The sequence below is a fragment of the Hevea brasiliensis genome, chromosome 7 (genome assembly GCF_030052815.1).
Source record: "Hevea brasiliensis isolate MT/VB/25A 57/8 chromosome 7, ASM3005281v1, whole genome shotgun sequence".
NCBI classification, from domain to species: domain Eukaryota; kingdom Viridiplantae; phylum Streptophyta; class Magnoliopsida; order Malpighiales; family Euphorbiaceae; genus Hevea; species Hevea brasiliensis.
In genome coordinates, this window is record NC_079499.1 from 36743109 (window position 1) to 36761108 (window position 18000).

The following is an 18000-nucleotide window of genomic DNA, read 5'->3' on the forward strand; positions in this document are numbered from 1 at the left end:
TAAAAAAATTGACACAGCAGTTATAAAAAAAAAATTGCAGCTAATATAGACAAATGCTGAACCCATGTGCACGGGTATTAATTCTCTTCACTAGCTTCGGGAAAAAAAAAAAATCTCTCTTCACTGCCCAATTTATTGCATAAATAATAGATTTTTTTTTTAAAAAAAAAAAACATAAATAATAGAATAAGGGTTTAAAGCAAATATGTATTCCACCTATTAACAGAATTCTAATATTGTAAGTTGATCTTTAATTGTCATGTAGGACCAAACGTCTCCGTGAAAAGTTGTTTTTTTAAGTCTTTTTGGAATAGCATATGGTCCCTCCAAATTGCTCAGAAGGTAAAGATGTTCCTATGGAGAGCGTGTAGTAATTCCCTGGCATGTGGCATGAATTTACTCAAAAGTAAGTTTGTGGATTCTGCTAAGTGTCCCATATGTCATCACCCTATGGAAACTATTGACCAACCTGCTTTTCTTATGTCACCATGCAAAGCTCACTTGGTTTGGATCGAATTTGGGATTGACCCCTGATGAACGTTGTTTTCGATCCTTTGGTGACTGGTGGCAGAGTTTGTTTTCTTTATCCTCAGATCAAAGGGAGATGAAATTGGCTGCTTATTTATGTTGGTATATCTGGAAAGCCTGTAACGAAGCTGCTTTTTAAGTCCACCACTCCTAATCCAATAGCTACATTCAAAAAAGCTCAGAATGCTATTGAAGAACTGCCTCCTCTAGCTCTTCCGCAACAGCATTCTGTGTTACATCTTCCTACACAACAAGATTTTACTTGTCATAAATGGCAACCCCCAGCTCAAGGAATATGGAAAGTTAATGTGGATGCCTCTTATGATAGGTACACATCTCAAGCAGGTTATGGTTTTGTTGTGAGAAATACGAGGGTGTTTCTTGTTGATGGTTGTACTGTCAAGTTTGCATCAGCATCCCCTCTTACAGCTGAGGCGTATGCGCTTAGAGCACCTCTGCTCTACATTCGGAACAGAGGTTATCAGCAGTCTTACTAGAAACAGATTCCTTGCAATTAGTTCATTTGATTTCTGATCCCCTAGCTCATGCTCTTTGGGAGGTAGGGGCTATTATTCATGACATCAGTTGTATCTTAGCAACCTATCCTTTTTATTCTGTCTAGTTTTCTCCTAGAATTTGCAATGTTTGTGCAAATTGGGTGGCAATTGCAGTAAGAAAGGGAAACTTACCTGTAGGGTGGATCTCCAATCCCCCATTTCATGAATAAGGATAGGCTGTAATGTCTCTTTTAATGAATAATAGTTTCTTCATTCTCAGTTAGAAAAAAAAAAGTCTCTCAACCGGCTAATGGGAAAATACCAATTATAATAATAAAATAATAAAAAAATGCTTACTGATTGTACCATACAGCAACTCAATTTTAGTAACAGCAACTCAATTCTAGTAATTCTCCTCCGCAAACGTTTGATTTGATATTCACATACACACTATACTAGAATTGATTACACATACATTTTTATTGCGATTTGATTACAGAGTTTTCTAGATTTGTTTTCATTATAGATTTTAATATCATTCATATAAAAGAAGAATATATATATATATATATATATATATATATATATATATATATATTAAAATTAATTACATAAAAATTTAATTTTAATAATTATCTAGGGATTAATTTACATTAATATTAATAATAAAACACTAAAACATTAAATTTTAAAATAAATATTAAGTTATATATATAGAGAATTATTAAAATAAAATATTGAAATAATTATTTTAAAAAATATAATAAAATAAATATAAAAACAACGCATTTAACAAAGAGTTGATAATATTTTAGAAAATACTATAGTAAGTGTCACTTAAATAGTAACTATGATTATAGTTAACAGGAAGATGACATGAAAGTGGGAGGTTGATATTTTCAATATAAAAATCTATAAAACGATTTGTTCTAGCCATAACAAATTAAGGTATGAAAAAATATGCTACTAAAATTTAAAGGGCTTAATTGACAAAATAAAAGTTGAAAATATGAACCTCAATATTAAATGAAGCTTTAATAACCAAAACATTCAGATTATACGAAATCATTAAAAACAAAAATTTTACACAACAATTATCCTTTTTTATCTTTTCTCTACAAAATTGAACAGAACATAAAAATAACAACAAATAAAAAAGCTCATGACTAGTATAAATTAGACCACCCAAATAACTTTGCACTCTGGAAAATGGGTAACAATTAATTTTCAATTTTCATAAGATCACAATGACTGAATTTTGCAAAGAAAAGAATTTAGAGGGGAAAATCAATACGTGTTGTCTGATAGAAAAGATATGATATATCAAAGCAATTACGAAGCTGTGGCAAAGAGATTGTAAGATAAGGATTATGAGGGGCAATCAACTAACATCCTCGTTCAACCCAGTTAATGTCTAAATCTTTCAATTTCATGAGCCATTTTTGTGTATCTTGTGATACATATGGTTTTGATGAAATGCTATCTTCTCCTTCCACATTAGTAAATGCCACATGATCATTTTTCTTATCCTTAACAACATTTGCCTGCCTATTAGGGTGCCTCACCTTTAGAGCTAGAAGACGGGAAACTTCATGGAGTCCCCCCCATTTCTCCAATGCTCGCGCAATATCATAACGCCCTGTAACATTTGTAAACAACAAATTATAGAAAAATATAAGAAAAAGAAAATATCATTCCATATAGTTCTAAAACTGCAGTCCAAAGAGCTTCTAATTAAGTTACCAGCCCGCTCAAAGGATTTTCTGCTTGGCATAAATGAAGGGTCCATTCCCCAGCTCCTTTGAAATCTATTAATCTGTATTGATGAGAAGTGCATTGAAGTGCTGTAATTAAACTCGAAGAATCATCATACACAATGAGATACTTAAATCAATCAAATGTGCCCATAGGGATGATTGATTGAATTCTTTTTGAATCGACCAGTTACTTTGATTGCTTTTTTTTTTCTACAAAAATTTTGGTTAAAATCCTATGTTTTCTTAATATAAGTAAAATGAGAAATGACAAGCCACAGGTTTTTTTAGCAATAAATTTTACTAAGGAAATCATCCCAACAGCAAGTTACCAACCATTAATTGCAAACATCTGCAAATCCTAATCATCATGCTCCAAATCTCATGCACTTTCTATGTTATTTTTTATTTCAAACACTAAATCCCTGCAAACATTTATTGCTAGTAATGAACAAACAACTTCAGAAAATTATCAATTCTTCTCTCTCTCTATATATAATTTTTATTTATCATTGTCCAAGAGAATAGCTGTGGCAATTCTTTTGGAAGATTATTTTCTACTTTCTGTTGTCTCCAAGACACAAGTTCATTATGCACCTAAAATATAATATTAGCATATTAAAATTTGTCAAAGCTACAGAAGATCAGTAAACATTGACAACTAACAGCTCAATTAAAGTTAAGATGCTACCTCTTCCTGCAAATTCTCGAGATTATCCCAGTATCCCTTTGGTTTCCGGCGCTTGTATGCAAGAGAAAGATTCATCAACGTTGCAATCCTTCTAAATCCACCCATGCGTGTTATAGCCTTCTCAATATCTACCCTACCATGCAGACGAAGCTGCTTTCTCATGGGCATAAATCCTTCTTGTCCATGTTCTGATATAAACTTCAGGAGCTCAGACTTCAGAACTTCAATATTCCTCTGCAGGCCAGGAACCCTAGGTCTTTGTCTTTGTGAATTTGGGTTATTCAAATCAATAACCTTCACAATTTTCTTGCTATACTCAGTATCTCCCATACCATTAGATGGATCTAGTTCCTTGGAATATTGCGTGGGCTCATTCATTTCTACTGAGTTTGTATCTTCCCTTCTCTCAATATAATCTCGAATTGCACATAAGTTTGATGGGAGATCTTCATATATAACCTACACAGACAGAATCTTCATCAGTCAATATCAAATTTCAAAACAAAGGTCCTAGTAAATCTATTTAAAACAAAATCACAAGAACAAAGAAAAAAAAATGAATAAGATGTACAACCTAAGATTAGATTTTCTGATGCTCAATAATCTATAACAGAATCCTAAAACTGAGTAACTTAATTATACATGCTGTTTTACCAAATAGTATTAGATGTTTTCAATGTATAAATTTAACTGCCTGCATTTCAAGTTTTATTATTGAAGTGAATATATTTCTGTTTATTTTATTGAATGAGATACAAGGTATTTATATACAAAAGATACTATAATTAAGTATTCTAATTGTGGTAATATCCCACTAATTATGCTAACTAATTAGCTAACTAATTAAGAAAAAATATTATTTACATAATTATAGGATTGACTTCCTATAACATTCCACCTTAAGTTGAACCATAGATATTAATCACGCCCAACTTGTTACAAATGTAATCCACCCGAGCCCTATTCAAAGCCTTTGTGAAGATATCTCCTAACTGCTTTCCGGTTTTGACATGTCCTGTTGAGATAATCTTCTATTGAATCTTTTTTCAAAGGAAGTGACAATCAATTTCAATATGCTTAGTACGCTCATGAAACACTGGATTTGAGGTGATATAGAGAGCGGTTTGATTGTCACACCATAGTTTGGTAGGAGATGAGGACTCAAAACCCACTTCTTCTAATAACTGACGTGTCCACATTACTTCACACACAGCTCGATATTCTAATTCAGCACTCGAACGAAAAACTATAGTCTGTTTCTTACTTCTCCAAGATACTAAGTTTCCTTCAACAAAGATACAATATCCTATAATGGATCTCCTATCAATTTTTGAACCTGCCACAATCTGCATCTGAAAAACACTCAATATTTAAATGCCCATGATTGCTATATAAGAGACCACGACCTGGAGCACCCTTTAAATAACATAAAATTTGCCCTAAAACTTCCCAGTGGTTATCAGTAGGAGAAGACTGTTAGAATCTCTTAATTAGTGCATTAGCTGTAAATTATAATGTAAACTAGTGATATTGGAGATATTTGTATTTATTAGCTTTTATTTTTTTCCTATTAAGGTTCTAGCCTTTGTGTATAAATTGAATCATTGTAATACATTGAAATATATCTATTGAAATATATCTAGAAATTCTTCAATTGTCTCTAATCTAAACATGATATCAGAGCTTTAGCCATTTTATTTGGCAATTTTTTTTCACAGAGACTGTGAGAAATAGTTAGGGTTTGTGTGGGTAAGCCTTGAAAGCGGGTCTGTCGAGAGAGGTAGTTGTCACCGCCCCTCTTGGAAGGAAGAGCACCTCGTCACCTGTTCTTGGTCAGTTTTTCCAGCCGCACCTTTTTCCGACTACATCCCTAGTGTACCGCGCCTCTACCCAACCCATTCCTATTTCTTGGTTTGCAATTTTATTTTTTGGGTATTTGTTTTGCCTACTATTTCTTTTAACCAGTTCTCTGAATCATGTCTCATGGAAAAAATTCAGTAGTTGAAGGGAAAATGACTACTATAACTGAAAATCTCTCATTAATTATTAGCCCCGTAAAGCTTGATGGGACAAATTACCTTGCATGGTCTAGATCATATCTCCTTTTTATTTAAGCTAGAGGGTTGCAGGGTTATCTTACTGGAGATAAGCAAAAATCAGAAAAGTCTGCTTCTACCTACAGTTAGTGGGAGTCAGAAAATTCTCTTATCATGTCATGGCTTATCAATTCCATGCAACCATATATAGCTCATGGGTATTTACTATTGAATAGTGTAGCTGCCATTTGGAGTGCAGTTTCTCAAACCTATTATCAAGTTCGGAATGATGCACAAGTGTATGAGTTTCGAAACAAGGTTCATGGCATGAAACAGGGTGAGCTAACTATTGCTCAATATTATGCAGAATTAAGTGGTCTATGGCAGGAATTGGACTTTTACCAAGACTTTCAAGCCTCATGTCCTGATGATGCAGTTAAATTTCAGAAGTTGGTTGAGAAAGAGCGGATCTATGATTTTCTTGCTAGGTTGAATGTGAAATATGATCAAATTAGGGTCCAAGTACTTTTGAAGGATCCTTTACCTACCTTAAGACATACATACTCTTATGCTCAGCAGGAAGAGAGCAGGAGAAGTGCCATGATTCATTATATGTCTATTGATAAGGCAGGGCTAACTGCTAATTCCTCCGGTGAACAGTCACATAGTTCATCAAATAAGGATCAACTACACTGTCACTATTGTGGAAAAAAATTGGCATACTAAGGAACATTGTTGGAACTGCATAGACGCCCCACTAAAGGGCATGGAAGAAAAAGGATGAGCTCTACTAGACCACAAGCTAATGTATCCGAGACTGTGAATCTATCTGAAAATACTGCCACCATTGGGATGTTTTTCAATGAAGAGGTACAGACTCTAAGGCATTTGCTATTACAACTTGAATCGCAATCCACCATAGTTGCCTCTTCTAACTTCGTCAACTCAGGTAATGCTTTTTTTGCCAATCTTTGGGTTATAGATTCTGGAGCAAATAAGCATATGATAGGCTCTTCAAATAAATTCATATCCTATTCTCCATGTTCAAAAAAAGAAAAAGTCCGCACTACGGATGGATCATTATCTAGTGTTTCTGGAACAAATTCTGTTAAATGCACTCCTAATATAAGTCTTGGTTCTATTTTACATGTGCTTAGCTTTTCTATTAACTTTTTCTCTATCAGTTCAATCACAAAAGCTCTAAACTACAAAATTAAATTTTTCCCAACTCACTGTGTATTTCAGGAATTAACAAAAGGGAGAACGATTGACAGTGGTAGACTGCAAGATGGGCTATATATCTTGAATGATTATATTGGCCAGGCCATGTTGGGACAATCTATGGGTGCTGAGGAACAAATTATCATGTGGCATAGGAGATTAGGACATCCTTCATTTACTGTGTTAGAAAAACTTTATCATTTTCTGTTTAAACAATGGAAAACTGAATTGTTAGTATGTGATGCTTGTGAGTTTGCTAAACATACTAAACAATATTGTCCTGCAATAAATAATAAGGCTTCAGTTCCTTTTATGAATATCCATTCTGATATATGGGGGCCTACTCAAACTGTATCTTTATTGGGTTATAGATGGTTTGTGACCTTTATTGATTGTTGCAATAGGTTAACTTGGGTATATTTGATGAAAGGGAAAGATGAAGTTTTATCTTGTTTCTAACAGTTTCATAAAATGATTAGTACACAGTTTGATGCTCATATTAAAATATTGGGAATTGATAATAGTACAAAATGTTCCTAAACCTTACTGGGGGATAGTATTCTTTCTACTATATATCTTATTAACAGGATGCCTCTTCGGACATTAGAGTTTAAGAGTCCTTTAGAGGTTTTGCAAGGTAAAAATTCATATACCATTCCTCCAAAGTTATTTGGTTGTATTTGCTTTGTTCATAAGCTTAATAGTGGGAAATTAGAAACTCGAGCCCTGAAATGTGTTTTTGTTACTTATTCTAGTACTCAGAAGGAATATAAGTGTTATTATCGTCCTTCACGAAAATATTTTATGAGTATGGGCGTTACCTTCAGGAAATCTAAATCTTATTTCTATACACCTTTTTAGGGAGAGCATAGGAAGAAAGAGGTGTATTTTCCTTCATCCTCATCATCTCCCAACCTTCAACTTCAGGGGGAGAATCTGAGTTTAGAGTCTACACCTAACAATGATACTCAGGGAGAATCACCTAAATCTCAAGAAAGACTAAAAAGGCTAGATTTGAGAACATATACTCGGTGAAACAAGAAAGATATAGCCATCGAGCAGGAGACTGCTGATCAACCGGAATCCCTGGATTCAATTCTTGGACATCTTAAGGTATGTGATGAGTCTCCTTTGGCTCCTGATGAGTCTAATTTTGATTCTCAGTCTGTTCTTCCTTCTTCTGATAATGATCTTGATATTCCTATTGCTCTCCAGAAGGTGTTAGGACCTGTACTAAATATCCTATTTCTAATTTTATCTTTGTTATGGAAAGTCAATCATTATATTATTTCTGTGTATATTCTGTATTCCTATTTAGGATTTCTTATTTAGGATTTCTTCCTAATTAGTATAACACAATTATAGGAATCAATTGTATATAAATACCCATGTACAGATTAATTGAAATATATGAGAATCATCTCTTTCTACATGGTATCAGAGCAGGTCATCTATCTAGGGTGATTATTTGTTCTCACCACCCAGCTCAGGAGAGACCTTGGCGTGGCCGACTGCGTTTCGACTCCGATCAACATTGCCAGCGTCGCCTCAATCCCCTCATTCCACCACTGTGTGTTGTTGCCTGATCCAGTACACCATTAAAGGACTTCTGAGGTTTGGCTCTCAGATCCTATTTCGGTATTTGCTTGATTTGTGATTTTGGATTATTTTGTTGTCACAAGACTTTGGATTAGCGTTTGGTTAGTTTTCTTTGTCTCAACAAATGGCGGACAATAAGAATGTTATTTACGATGTGATTCGATGATGACTAAGATCACGGAACACAAACCGAATGGTTCGAATTATCCGGAGTGGAGTAAGACTGTTAGGGTCTATTTGCGTAGCATTGATAAGGATGATCACCTTACTAAAGATCCACCTACTGATGATACACAACAAACTTGGCTAAGGGAGGATGCTCGGTTGTTTTTGCAGCTTCGGAACTCGATTCACAGTGAGGTAATTAGTTTAATTAATCACTGTGAATTTGTTAAGGAATTGATGGATTACTTAGATTTTACGTATTCGGTAAAGGAAAATCTCCGTATTTATGATGTTTGTAAGGCATTCTACCGGTCTTTGAGAAAGAGAATAAGTCTCTCACGGCTAATTTTATTGATTTTAGCGGGTATATGAGGAACTTAATGTATTGTTGCCTTTTAGTTACGATGTGAAAGTTCAAAGAGCCCAACGAGCAATCGGCCGTTATGAGTTTTCTTGCGAGCCTTCCTTGAGTATGAGATCGCTAAATCTCGATTCTTTCGATTACGAGATTTCCTCTTTGCATGAAACATTCACACGGGTCCTTCGTACAGAGAGTACCCAATCTTCACAGCCTGCCAGTAGTGCTCTTATTAGCCGTAATCCAAATGGACAACAGGGTAATAGAAGAGGAAGTAGAGGAGGAATTACAGGCAACAGAAGTAATCAGCGTAATGGAGAGGCTAGTTCTAATCAGGACTCAAGAGGAGTCATTTGTTATTATTGTCATGAGCCTGGCCATACAAAATATAATTGTCCGCAACTTCAGAGGAAAAATCAGCGATCACAGATGGCAAATATGGCAGCAGAGGATTCTACAGTATCTTCCTCTGAGAAAACTGTTTTGGTATCCGCAGAGGATTTTGCACAGTTTTCCCAGTATCAGGCATCTCTAAAGCCTACCAGTTCCCCTATCACTGCGATCGCTGAGTCAGGTAAATCCACTACATGCCTTGTGTCTTCCTCATCCAAATGGGTTATTGATTCTGGTGCAACAGATCACATGACAGGTAATTCTAGTCTTCTATCTGCTTTTCAGTCTAATCCCACTTCCTCTACTGTTACTTTAGCTGATGGTTCTACTTCTTGTGTCATGGGTTCTGGAACTGCGAATCCGACTTCGTCAATTTCTTTGTCATCTGTTTTGTGTCTACCAAATTTCTCTTTTAATCTACTTTCTGTTAGTAAACTTACTCGTACCTTAAATTGTTCTATTTCCTTTTTTCCTGATCAGTGTTTGTTTCAGGATCTTACGACGAAGCAGATTATTGGTAGAGGACGTGAGTCAGGTGGTCTCTACATTCTGGAAAATCATGTACCGCGGTCGCTTGTTTGCTCCAGTACCTTAACACCTCTTGAAGCTCATTGTAGATTGGGTCATCCTTCTTTGTCTACCATGAAGAAGTTGTGTCCTCAGTTTCAGTCTTTATCAGTACTAGAATGTGAGTCGTGTCAGTTTGCAAAACATCATCGTTTGCCTTCTGTGTCTAGAGTCAATAAACGGGCTTCATCCCCTTTTGAGTTAGTTCATTCTGATGTTTGGGGTCCTTGTTCTGTTACTTCTAAAACTGGATTTCGTTATTTTGTTACTTTTGTTGATGATTACTCTCGTGTTACCTGGTTATATTTAATGAAGAATCGTTCTGAGTTGTTTTCTATCTTTTGTGCCTTTTGTAATGAAATCAAAACTCAATTTAATATTTCTATGCGCATATTAAGAAGTGATAATGCTAAAGAATATTTTTCAGCACAATTTCAGTCTTATATGACACAAAATGACATTCTTCATCAGTATTCCTGTGTGGATACCCCATCCCAAAATGGCGTGGCCGAAAGAAAAAATCGGCATCTTCTTGAGGTAACTCGTGCTCTTCTTTTTCAGATGAAAGTTCCTAAACACTTTTGGGCAGATGCAGTTTCTACGGCATGTTTTTTTATCAATCGTATGCCTTCTTCTGTCCTTAATGGGGATATTCCTTATACTGCTTTGTTCCCTACAAAATCTTTGTTTCCCGTTGAACCCCGTATTTTTTGTTGTACTTGTTTTGTACGTGATGTTCGTCCGCAGGTTACTAAATTGGATCCAAAGTCTCTCAAATGTGTCTTCCTTGGTACTCCCGGATCCAAAAAGGGTACCGTTGTTTCTCTCCTACTCTTAATCGTTATCTTGTTTCTGCAGATGTCACATTTTTTGAGTCCACTCCATTTTTTTCTCAATCATCTGTGTATGAGAGTCAGGGGGAGGAAGATGATATCTTAATATATACTGTCCAACCAATGTCTAGTCCTCTCTCACAGCCTATTTCTTCCGTCTCTAGACCTACTCGGCCTCCCGTTGTTCATGTTTATTCCAGGAGATTGGAGATTCCTGACTCAGATCCTCCACCAGCTACTTCGTTGGGAGATCCTGCCTCATCGATCATGATTCTGATCTAGACTTACCCATTGCTCTTCGTAAAGGTAAACGTTCATGTACTTACCCTATCTCTTCTTTTGTTTCTTATAATCAATTGTCTTCTTGTTCTCGGTGTTTTGTTACTTCTTTAGACTCTATTCTCATCCTGGCTGGTGTGCTGCTATGAAAGAGGAAATGGAGGCTTTAGATGCTAATGGTACATGGGAACTGTTGCCTTTGCCCACTGGTAAGAAAGCTATTGGTTGCAAATGGGTATTTACAGTAAAGGTAAATCCTGATGGTTCTGTGGCTAGATTAAAAGCACGCCTTGTAGCAAAAGGATATTCTCAGACATATGGGGTTGATTACTCTGACACTTTTTCTCCTGTAGCTAAACTTACTTCTGTTCGCTTGTTTATCTCTTTAGCAGCTACATATGATTGGCCCCTGCACCAATTGGATATCAAGAATGCCTTCCTTCATGGTGATCTTCAGGAGGAGGTGTATATGGAGCAACCACCTGGGTTTGTTGCTCAGGGGGAGTTGGGTAAAGTTTGTAGGCTTCGGAAATCTCTTTATGGCTTGAAACAAAGTCCTAGGGCCTGGTTTGGGAGATTCAGTGAAGCAGTACAGGAATTTGGTATGCAAAAGAGTAAGTGTGATCACTCAGTATTTTATAAGCAACTGAGGTGGTCTAATTCTCTGGTAGTCTATGTGGATGACATTATCATCACCGGGAGTGACTCTGCAGTATTTCATCTCTTAAAATCTTCCTCCAAACCAGTTTGGACCAAAGACTTGGGATTATTAAAGTATTTTTGGGTATTGAAGTTATGAGAAGTAAGAAGGGTATTTTCTTGTCTCAAAGAAAATATGTCCTTGATCTATTGATGAGACAGAAAATTAGGTGCTAAGCCTTGTAGTGCACCAATGACTCCAAATTTACAAGCATTAGCGAGGATAGTGAGTTGTTTGAAGATCCGGAGAGATACAGGAGATTGGTAGGAAAATTGAACTACCTTACTGTCACTCGTCCTGACATTGCTTATGCTGTTAGTGTGGTAAGTCAGTTTATGTCTTCCCCAACTGTTGCTCATTGGGAAGCCTTGGGACAAATCTTGTGCTATCTGAAGGGAGCTCCAGGAAGAGGTTTGTTATATGGTAATCATGGACATTTGAATGTTGAATGTTTTTCAGATGCCGATTTGGATCTAAGGTTGATAGGAGGTCAACTACTGGATATTGCGTTTTTGTTGGAGGAAATTTGGTGTCTTGGAAAAGCAAGAAGCAGAGTGTAGTTTCTCGATCTAGTGCTAAATCCGAATACAGAGCCATGGCACAATCAGTATGTGAGGTAATGTGGATATTTCAATTACTAGATGAGACAGGTTTTAAGACCCCCCTGCCTGCGAAATTGTGGTGTGATAATCAAGCTGCTCTCCATATTGCTTCTAATCCGGTATTTCATGAGCGGACCAAACATATTGAGATTGATTGTCACTTTGTTCGTGAAAAGATTCAACAACAGATCATCTCAACAGGACATATCAAAACTGGAGAGCAGTTAGGAGATATTTTCACAAAAGCTCTGAATGGAGCTAGGATTGACTACATTTGTAACAAGTTGGGCATGATTAACATCTATGCTCCAACTTGAGGGGGAGTGTTATGGAAAGTCAATCATTATATTATTTCTGTGTATATTCTGTATTCCTATTTAGGATTTCTTATTTAGGATTTCTTCCTAATTAGTATAACACAATTATAGGAATCAATTGTATATAAATACCCATGTACAGATTAATTGAAATATATGAGAATCATCTCTTTCTACAATCTTCTATAATTCTCTGTCTCCATCCTATAGAGCCTTTCTATTGTCTACTTCCTCTGTCTCTATCCTACAGGATTGGAAGAAAACTTGCCTTAATCCAAAATGGAGGGCAGCTATGGTAGAGAAGATGAAAGCTTTAGCAAAGAATGAGACATGGGAACTGGTTACACTCTCACTGGAAAAGAAGCAAGTTGGATGCAAGTGGGTGTTCACTGTGAAGCATAGAGCAGATGGTTCAATTGAGAGGTATAAGGCCAGACTAGTAGCAAAAGGCTTCACACAGACGTACATAGTAGATTACCAAGAGACCTTTGCTCTTGTTGCTAAAATGAATACCATCAGAATTTTGCGGTCATTTGCAGCGAATCTTGAGTGGGACTTGCAGCAATTTGATGTTAAAAATGCCTTTCTACATGGTGACTTGGAAGAAGAAGTGTATATGGAAATTCCTCCAAGGTTTAAGGATGAGAAGAACAGAGGAAAAGTTTGTAAATTGAAAAAGGCTTTGTATGGTCTAAAATAGTCACCTAGAGCATGGTTTGATAAGTTCAGTAAAGCTATGATCTCCTTTGGATACTGCCAAAGCAAAGCTGATCATACTTTGTTTATGAGGCATCATAGAGGCAAAATCACACTACTTATTGTCTATATGGATGATATTGTGGTAACTGGTGACGAAAAGGAATAAATCAGTCTTTTAAAGGAGCACCTAGCACAGGAGTTTGAAATCAAAGATTTGAGAAGGCTTAAGTACTTTCTTGGAATAGAGGTTGCCAGATCAGATAAGGGAATCTTTATTTCTCAAAGAAAGTATATCTTGAATCTGTTGAAAGAAACAAGAATGTTGGGCTGTAAACCGGCAGAATCTCCCATTGAGGCCAATCATAAATTGCAAGCTGGAGTTGGAAAATCAGTGTACTTAGAGAGATATCAGAGGTTGGTTGGTAGACTAATTTATCTTTCACACACTAGACCGGACATAGCATATGCAGTTGGTTTAGTGGGCCAATATATACATAATCCTCGTTAATCTGATTTGGAGGTTGTTTTCCGCATCTTGCAATACCTAAAATTAATTTATGTCCTTGCAATATCCGAACGAGTCACTGTGAGATAATTAAGCTTGCCAACAAATCTCTTATACATCTCAGGATCCTCAAATAGTTCACCATCTCCTGTTGTGAGTTGAAGATTTGGAGTCATTAGTGCATTATATGGTTTGGCACCTATTTTTCCTATTTTCGCCAATAAATCAAGGATATTGTTAGAATCCCTTAATTAGTGTAAATCCCTTAATTAATATAAATTAGCCATAAATTAGAATATAATTAGGAATTATTGTATTTATTGGCCATTATTAGTTTCCTATTTAGTCCTAACCTTTGTATATAAATTAGAATGCTTGTAAATCATTTTTGTATGAAGAAATATAAAAGAAATTCTCTAAATTCTCTGTCTTCTATATTCTCTGTTATGGAAAGTCAATCACTATATTATTTCTCTGTATATTATGTATTCTGTATTCCTATTTAGGATTTCTTATTTAGGATTTATTCCTAATTAGTAAAACACAATTATAGGAATCAATTGCATATATATACCCATGTACAGATTAATTAATATCAAGGAAAATCATCTTTTTCTACATGGTATCAGAGCAGGTCATCTATCTAGGGTGACTATTTGTTCTCACCACCCAACTCAAGAGAGACCTTGGCCGCTGACCGGCCGTTTCAACTCCGATCAACATCGCCAACGTCACCTCAACCCCCTCATTCCACCACTGTGTGCTGTTGCCTGATCTAATACACCATTAAAGGACTTCTGAGGTTTGGCTCTCAGATCCTATTTCGGTATTTGTTTGATTTATGATTTTTGGTTATCTTGCTGCTGTAAGCACTTTAGATTAGCGTTTCGGTTAGTTTTCTTTGTCTCAACAAATGGCAGACAATAAGAATGTTGTTTTTGATGTAATTCCGGAACACAAACTTAATGGTTCGAATTACCTGAAGTGGAGTAATACTGTTAGGGTCTATTTGCGTAGCATTGATAAGGATGATCACCTTATTAAAGATCCACCTACTGATGATACACGACAAACTTAGCTAAGGGAGGATGCTTGGTTGTTTTTGCAGTTTCGGAACTCGATTCACAGTGAAGTAATTAGTTTAATTAATCACTGTAAATTTGTTAAGGAATTAATGGATTACTTAGATTTTCTGTATTCTGGTAAAGAGAATATCTCCCGTATTTATGATATTTGTAAGGCATTCTACCGTGCTGAAAAAGAGGATAAGTCTCTCACGGCTTATTTTATGGATTTTAAATGGGTATATGAGGAATTTAATATATTGTTGCCTTTTAGTCCTGATGTGAAAGTTCAGCAGGCCCAACGGGAGCACTGGCTGTTATGAGTTTTCTTGCAGGCCTTCCTTCAGAGTATGAGACTGCTAAATTTCAGATTCTCTCCAGTTCTGAGATTTTCTCTTTGCATGAAACGTTCACACGAGCCCTCCGTACAGAGAGTACCCAATCTTCACAGCCTGCCAGTAGTGCTCTTATTAGCCGTAATCTAAATGGATAACAGGGTAATAGAAGAAGAAGTATAAGAGAAATTACAGGCAACAGAAGTAATCAGCATAATGGAGAGGCTAATTCTAATCAGGACTCAAGAGGAGTCATTTGTTATTATTGCCATAAGCCTGGACATACAAAATATAATTGTCCACAACTTCAGAGGAAAAATCAGCGATCACAGATGGGAAATATGGCAACAGACGATTCTACAGTATCTTCCTCTGAGAAAACTGTTTTGGTATCTGCAGAGGATTTTGCACAATTTTCCCAGTATCAGGCATCTCTAAAGCCTACCAGTTCCCCTGTCACTGCGATCGCTGAGTCAGGTAAATCCACTACATGCCTTGTGTCTTCTTCATCCAAATGGGTTATTGATTCAGTGCGATGGATCACATGACGGTAATTCTAGTCTTCTATCCGCTTAGTCTAATCTCACTTCCTCTCATTACTTTAGTGATGGTTCTACTTCTTGTGTCATGGGTTGCAGGCTGCGAACCCGACTTCGTCAATTTCTTTGTCTTCTGTTTTGTGTCTACCAAAATTCTCTTTTAATCTACTTTCTGTTAGTAAACTTACTCGTACCTTAAATTGTTCTGTTTCCTTTTTTCCTGACTAGTGTTTGTTTCAGGATCTTACGACGAAGCAGATTATTGGTAGAGAACCTGAGTCAGGTGGTCTGTACATTCTGGAAAATCACGTACCACGGTCGCTTGTTTGCTCCAGTACCTTAACACCTCTTGAAGCTCATTGTAGATTGGGTCAGCCTTCTTTGTCTACCATGAAGAAGCTCTATCCTCAATTTCAGTCTTTATCAGTACTAGAATGTGAGTCGTGTCAGTTTGCAAAACATCATCGTTTGCCTTCTGTGTCTAGAGTCAATAAACGGGCTTCATTCCCTTTTAAGTTGGTTCATTCTGATGTTTGGAGTCCTTGTTCTGATACTTCTAAAACTGGATTTCGTTATTTTATTACTTTTATTGATGATTACTCTCGTGTTACCTGGTTATATTTAATGAAGAATCGTTCTAAGTTGTTTTCTATCTTTTATGCCTTTTGTAATGAAATCAAAACTCAATTTAATATTTATGTGCGCATATTAAGAAGTGACAATGCCAAAGAATACTTTTAAGCACAATTTCAGTCTTATATGACACAAAATGATATTCTTCATCAGTCTTCATGTGTGGATACCCCATCCCAAAATGGCATGGCCGAAAGAAAAAATCGGCATCTTCTTGAGGTAACTCGTGCTTTTCTTTTTCAGATGAAAGTTCCTAAACACTTTTGGGCGGATGCAGTTTTTACGGCATGTTTTTTAATCAATCGTATGCCGTCTTCTGTCCTTAATGGGGATATTCCTTATACTGCTTTGTTTCCTACAAAATCTTTGTTCCCTGTTGAACCTCGTATTTTTTGTTGTACCTATTTTGTGCGTGATGTTCGTCCACAGGTTACTAAATTGGATCCAAAGTCTCTCAAATGTATCTTTCTTGGGTACTCCTGGCTCCAAAAAATGGTACCGCTGTTTATCTCCTACTCTTAATCGTTATCTTGTTTCTGCATGTCACATTTTTTTAATCCACTCCATTTTTTCCTCAATCATCTGTGTATGAGAGTCAGGGGAAGGAGGATGATCTCTTAATATATACTATCCAACCAATGTCTAGTCTCTCCCACAGCCTGTTCCTTCTGTCTTTAGACCTACTCGACCTCCCGTTATTCATGTTTATTCTAGGAGATTGGAGATTCCTGACTCAGATCCTCCACCAGCTAATTCGTTGGGAGATCCTGTACCTCATACTGATCATGATTCTGATCTAGACTTACCCATTGCTCTTCGTAAAGGTAAACGTTCATGTACTTACCCTATCTCTTCTTTTGTTTCTTATAATCAATTGTCTTCTTATTCTCGGTGTTTTGTTACTTCTTTAGACTCTGTTCCTATCCCTAATACTATTGGTGAGGCACTGTCACATCCTGGCTAGTGTGCTGCTATGAAAGAGAAAATGGAGGCTTTAGATGCTAATGGTACATGGGAACTGTTGCCTTTGCCCACTGGTAAGAAAGCTATTAGTTGCAAATGGGTATTTACAGTAAAGGTAAATCTTGATAGTTCTGTGGCTAGATTAAAAACACGGCTTGTAGCAAAAGGATATGCTCAGATATATGGGGTTGATTACTCTGACACTTTTTCTCCTGTAGCTAAACTTACTTCTGTTCGCTTATTTATCTCTTTAGCAGCTATATATGATTGGCCCCTGCACCAATTGGATATCAAAAATGCATTCCTTCATGGTGATCTTCAGGAGGAGGTGTATATGGAGCAACCACCTGGGTTTGTAACTTAGGGGGAGTTGAATAAAGTTTGTAGGTTTCGGAAGTCTCTTTATGGCTTGAAACAAAGTCCTAAGGCCTGATGTGAGAGATTCAGTAAAGCAGTACAGGAATTTGGTATGCAAAAGAGTAAGTGTGATCATTCAGTATTTTATAGGTAATCTGAAGCTGGTCTAATTCTCCTGGTAGTCTATGTGGATGACATTGTTATCACTGGGAGTGACTCTGCAGGTATTTCATCTCTTAAAACCTTCCTCCAAACCCAGTTTCAGACCAAAGACTTGGGATTGTTAAAGTATTTCTTGGGTATTGAAGTTATGAGAAGTAAGAAGGGTATTTTCTTGTCTCAAAGAAAATATGTCATCGATCGAT

At 36.4% G+C, this 18000-nt stretch overlaps 1 protein-coding gene across 2 annotated transcripts in view; it reads right to left on the minus strand.

Annotated features, from left to right (window-relative positions):
- Nucleotides 1–2192: 2192 nt before the first annotated feature.
- The window catches only part of LOC110669488 (uncharacterized), a 59655-nt gene continuing 43847 nt past the window's right edge, over nucleotides 2193–18000 (minus strand). For both annotated transcript variants that reach the window (XM_058150069.1, XM_058150070.1), the window contains 3 exons: nucleotides 3471–3929; nucleotides 2769–2841; nucleotides 2193–2664 (listed from right to left, as the gene is read on the minus strand). In XM_058150069.1, coding sequence (XP_058006052.1) covers nucleotides 2411–2664; nucleotides 2769–2841; nucleotides 3471–3929 — 786 coding nt within the window. In that variant the 3' untranslated portion in view covers nucleotides 2193–2410. The remainder of the gene's footprint in view (nucleotides 2665–2768; nucleotides 2842–3470; nucleotides 3930–18000) is intronic.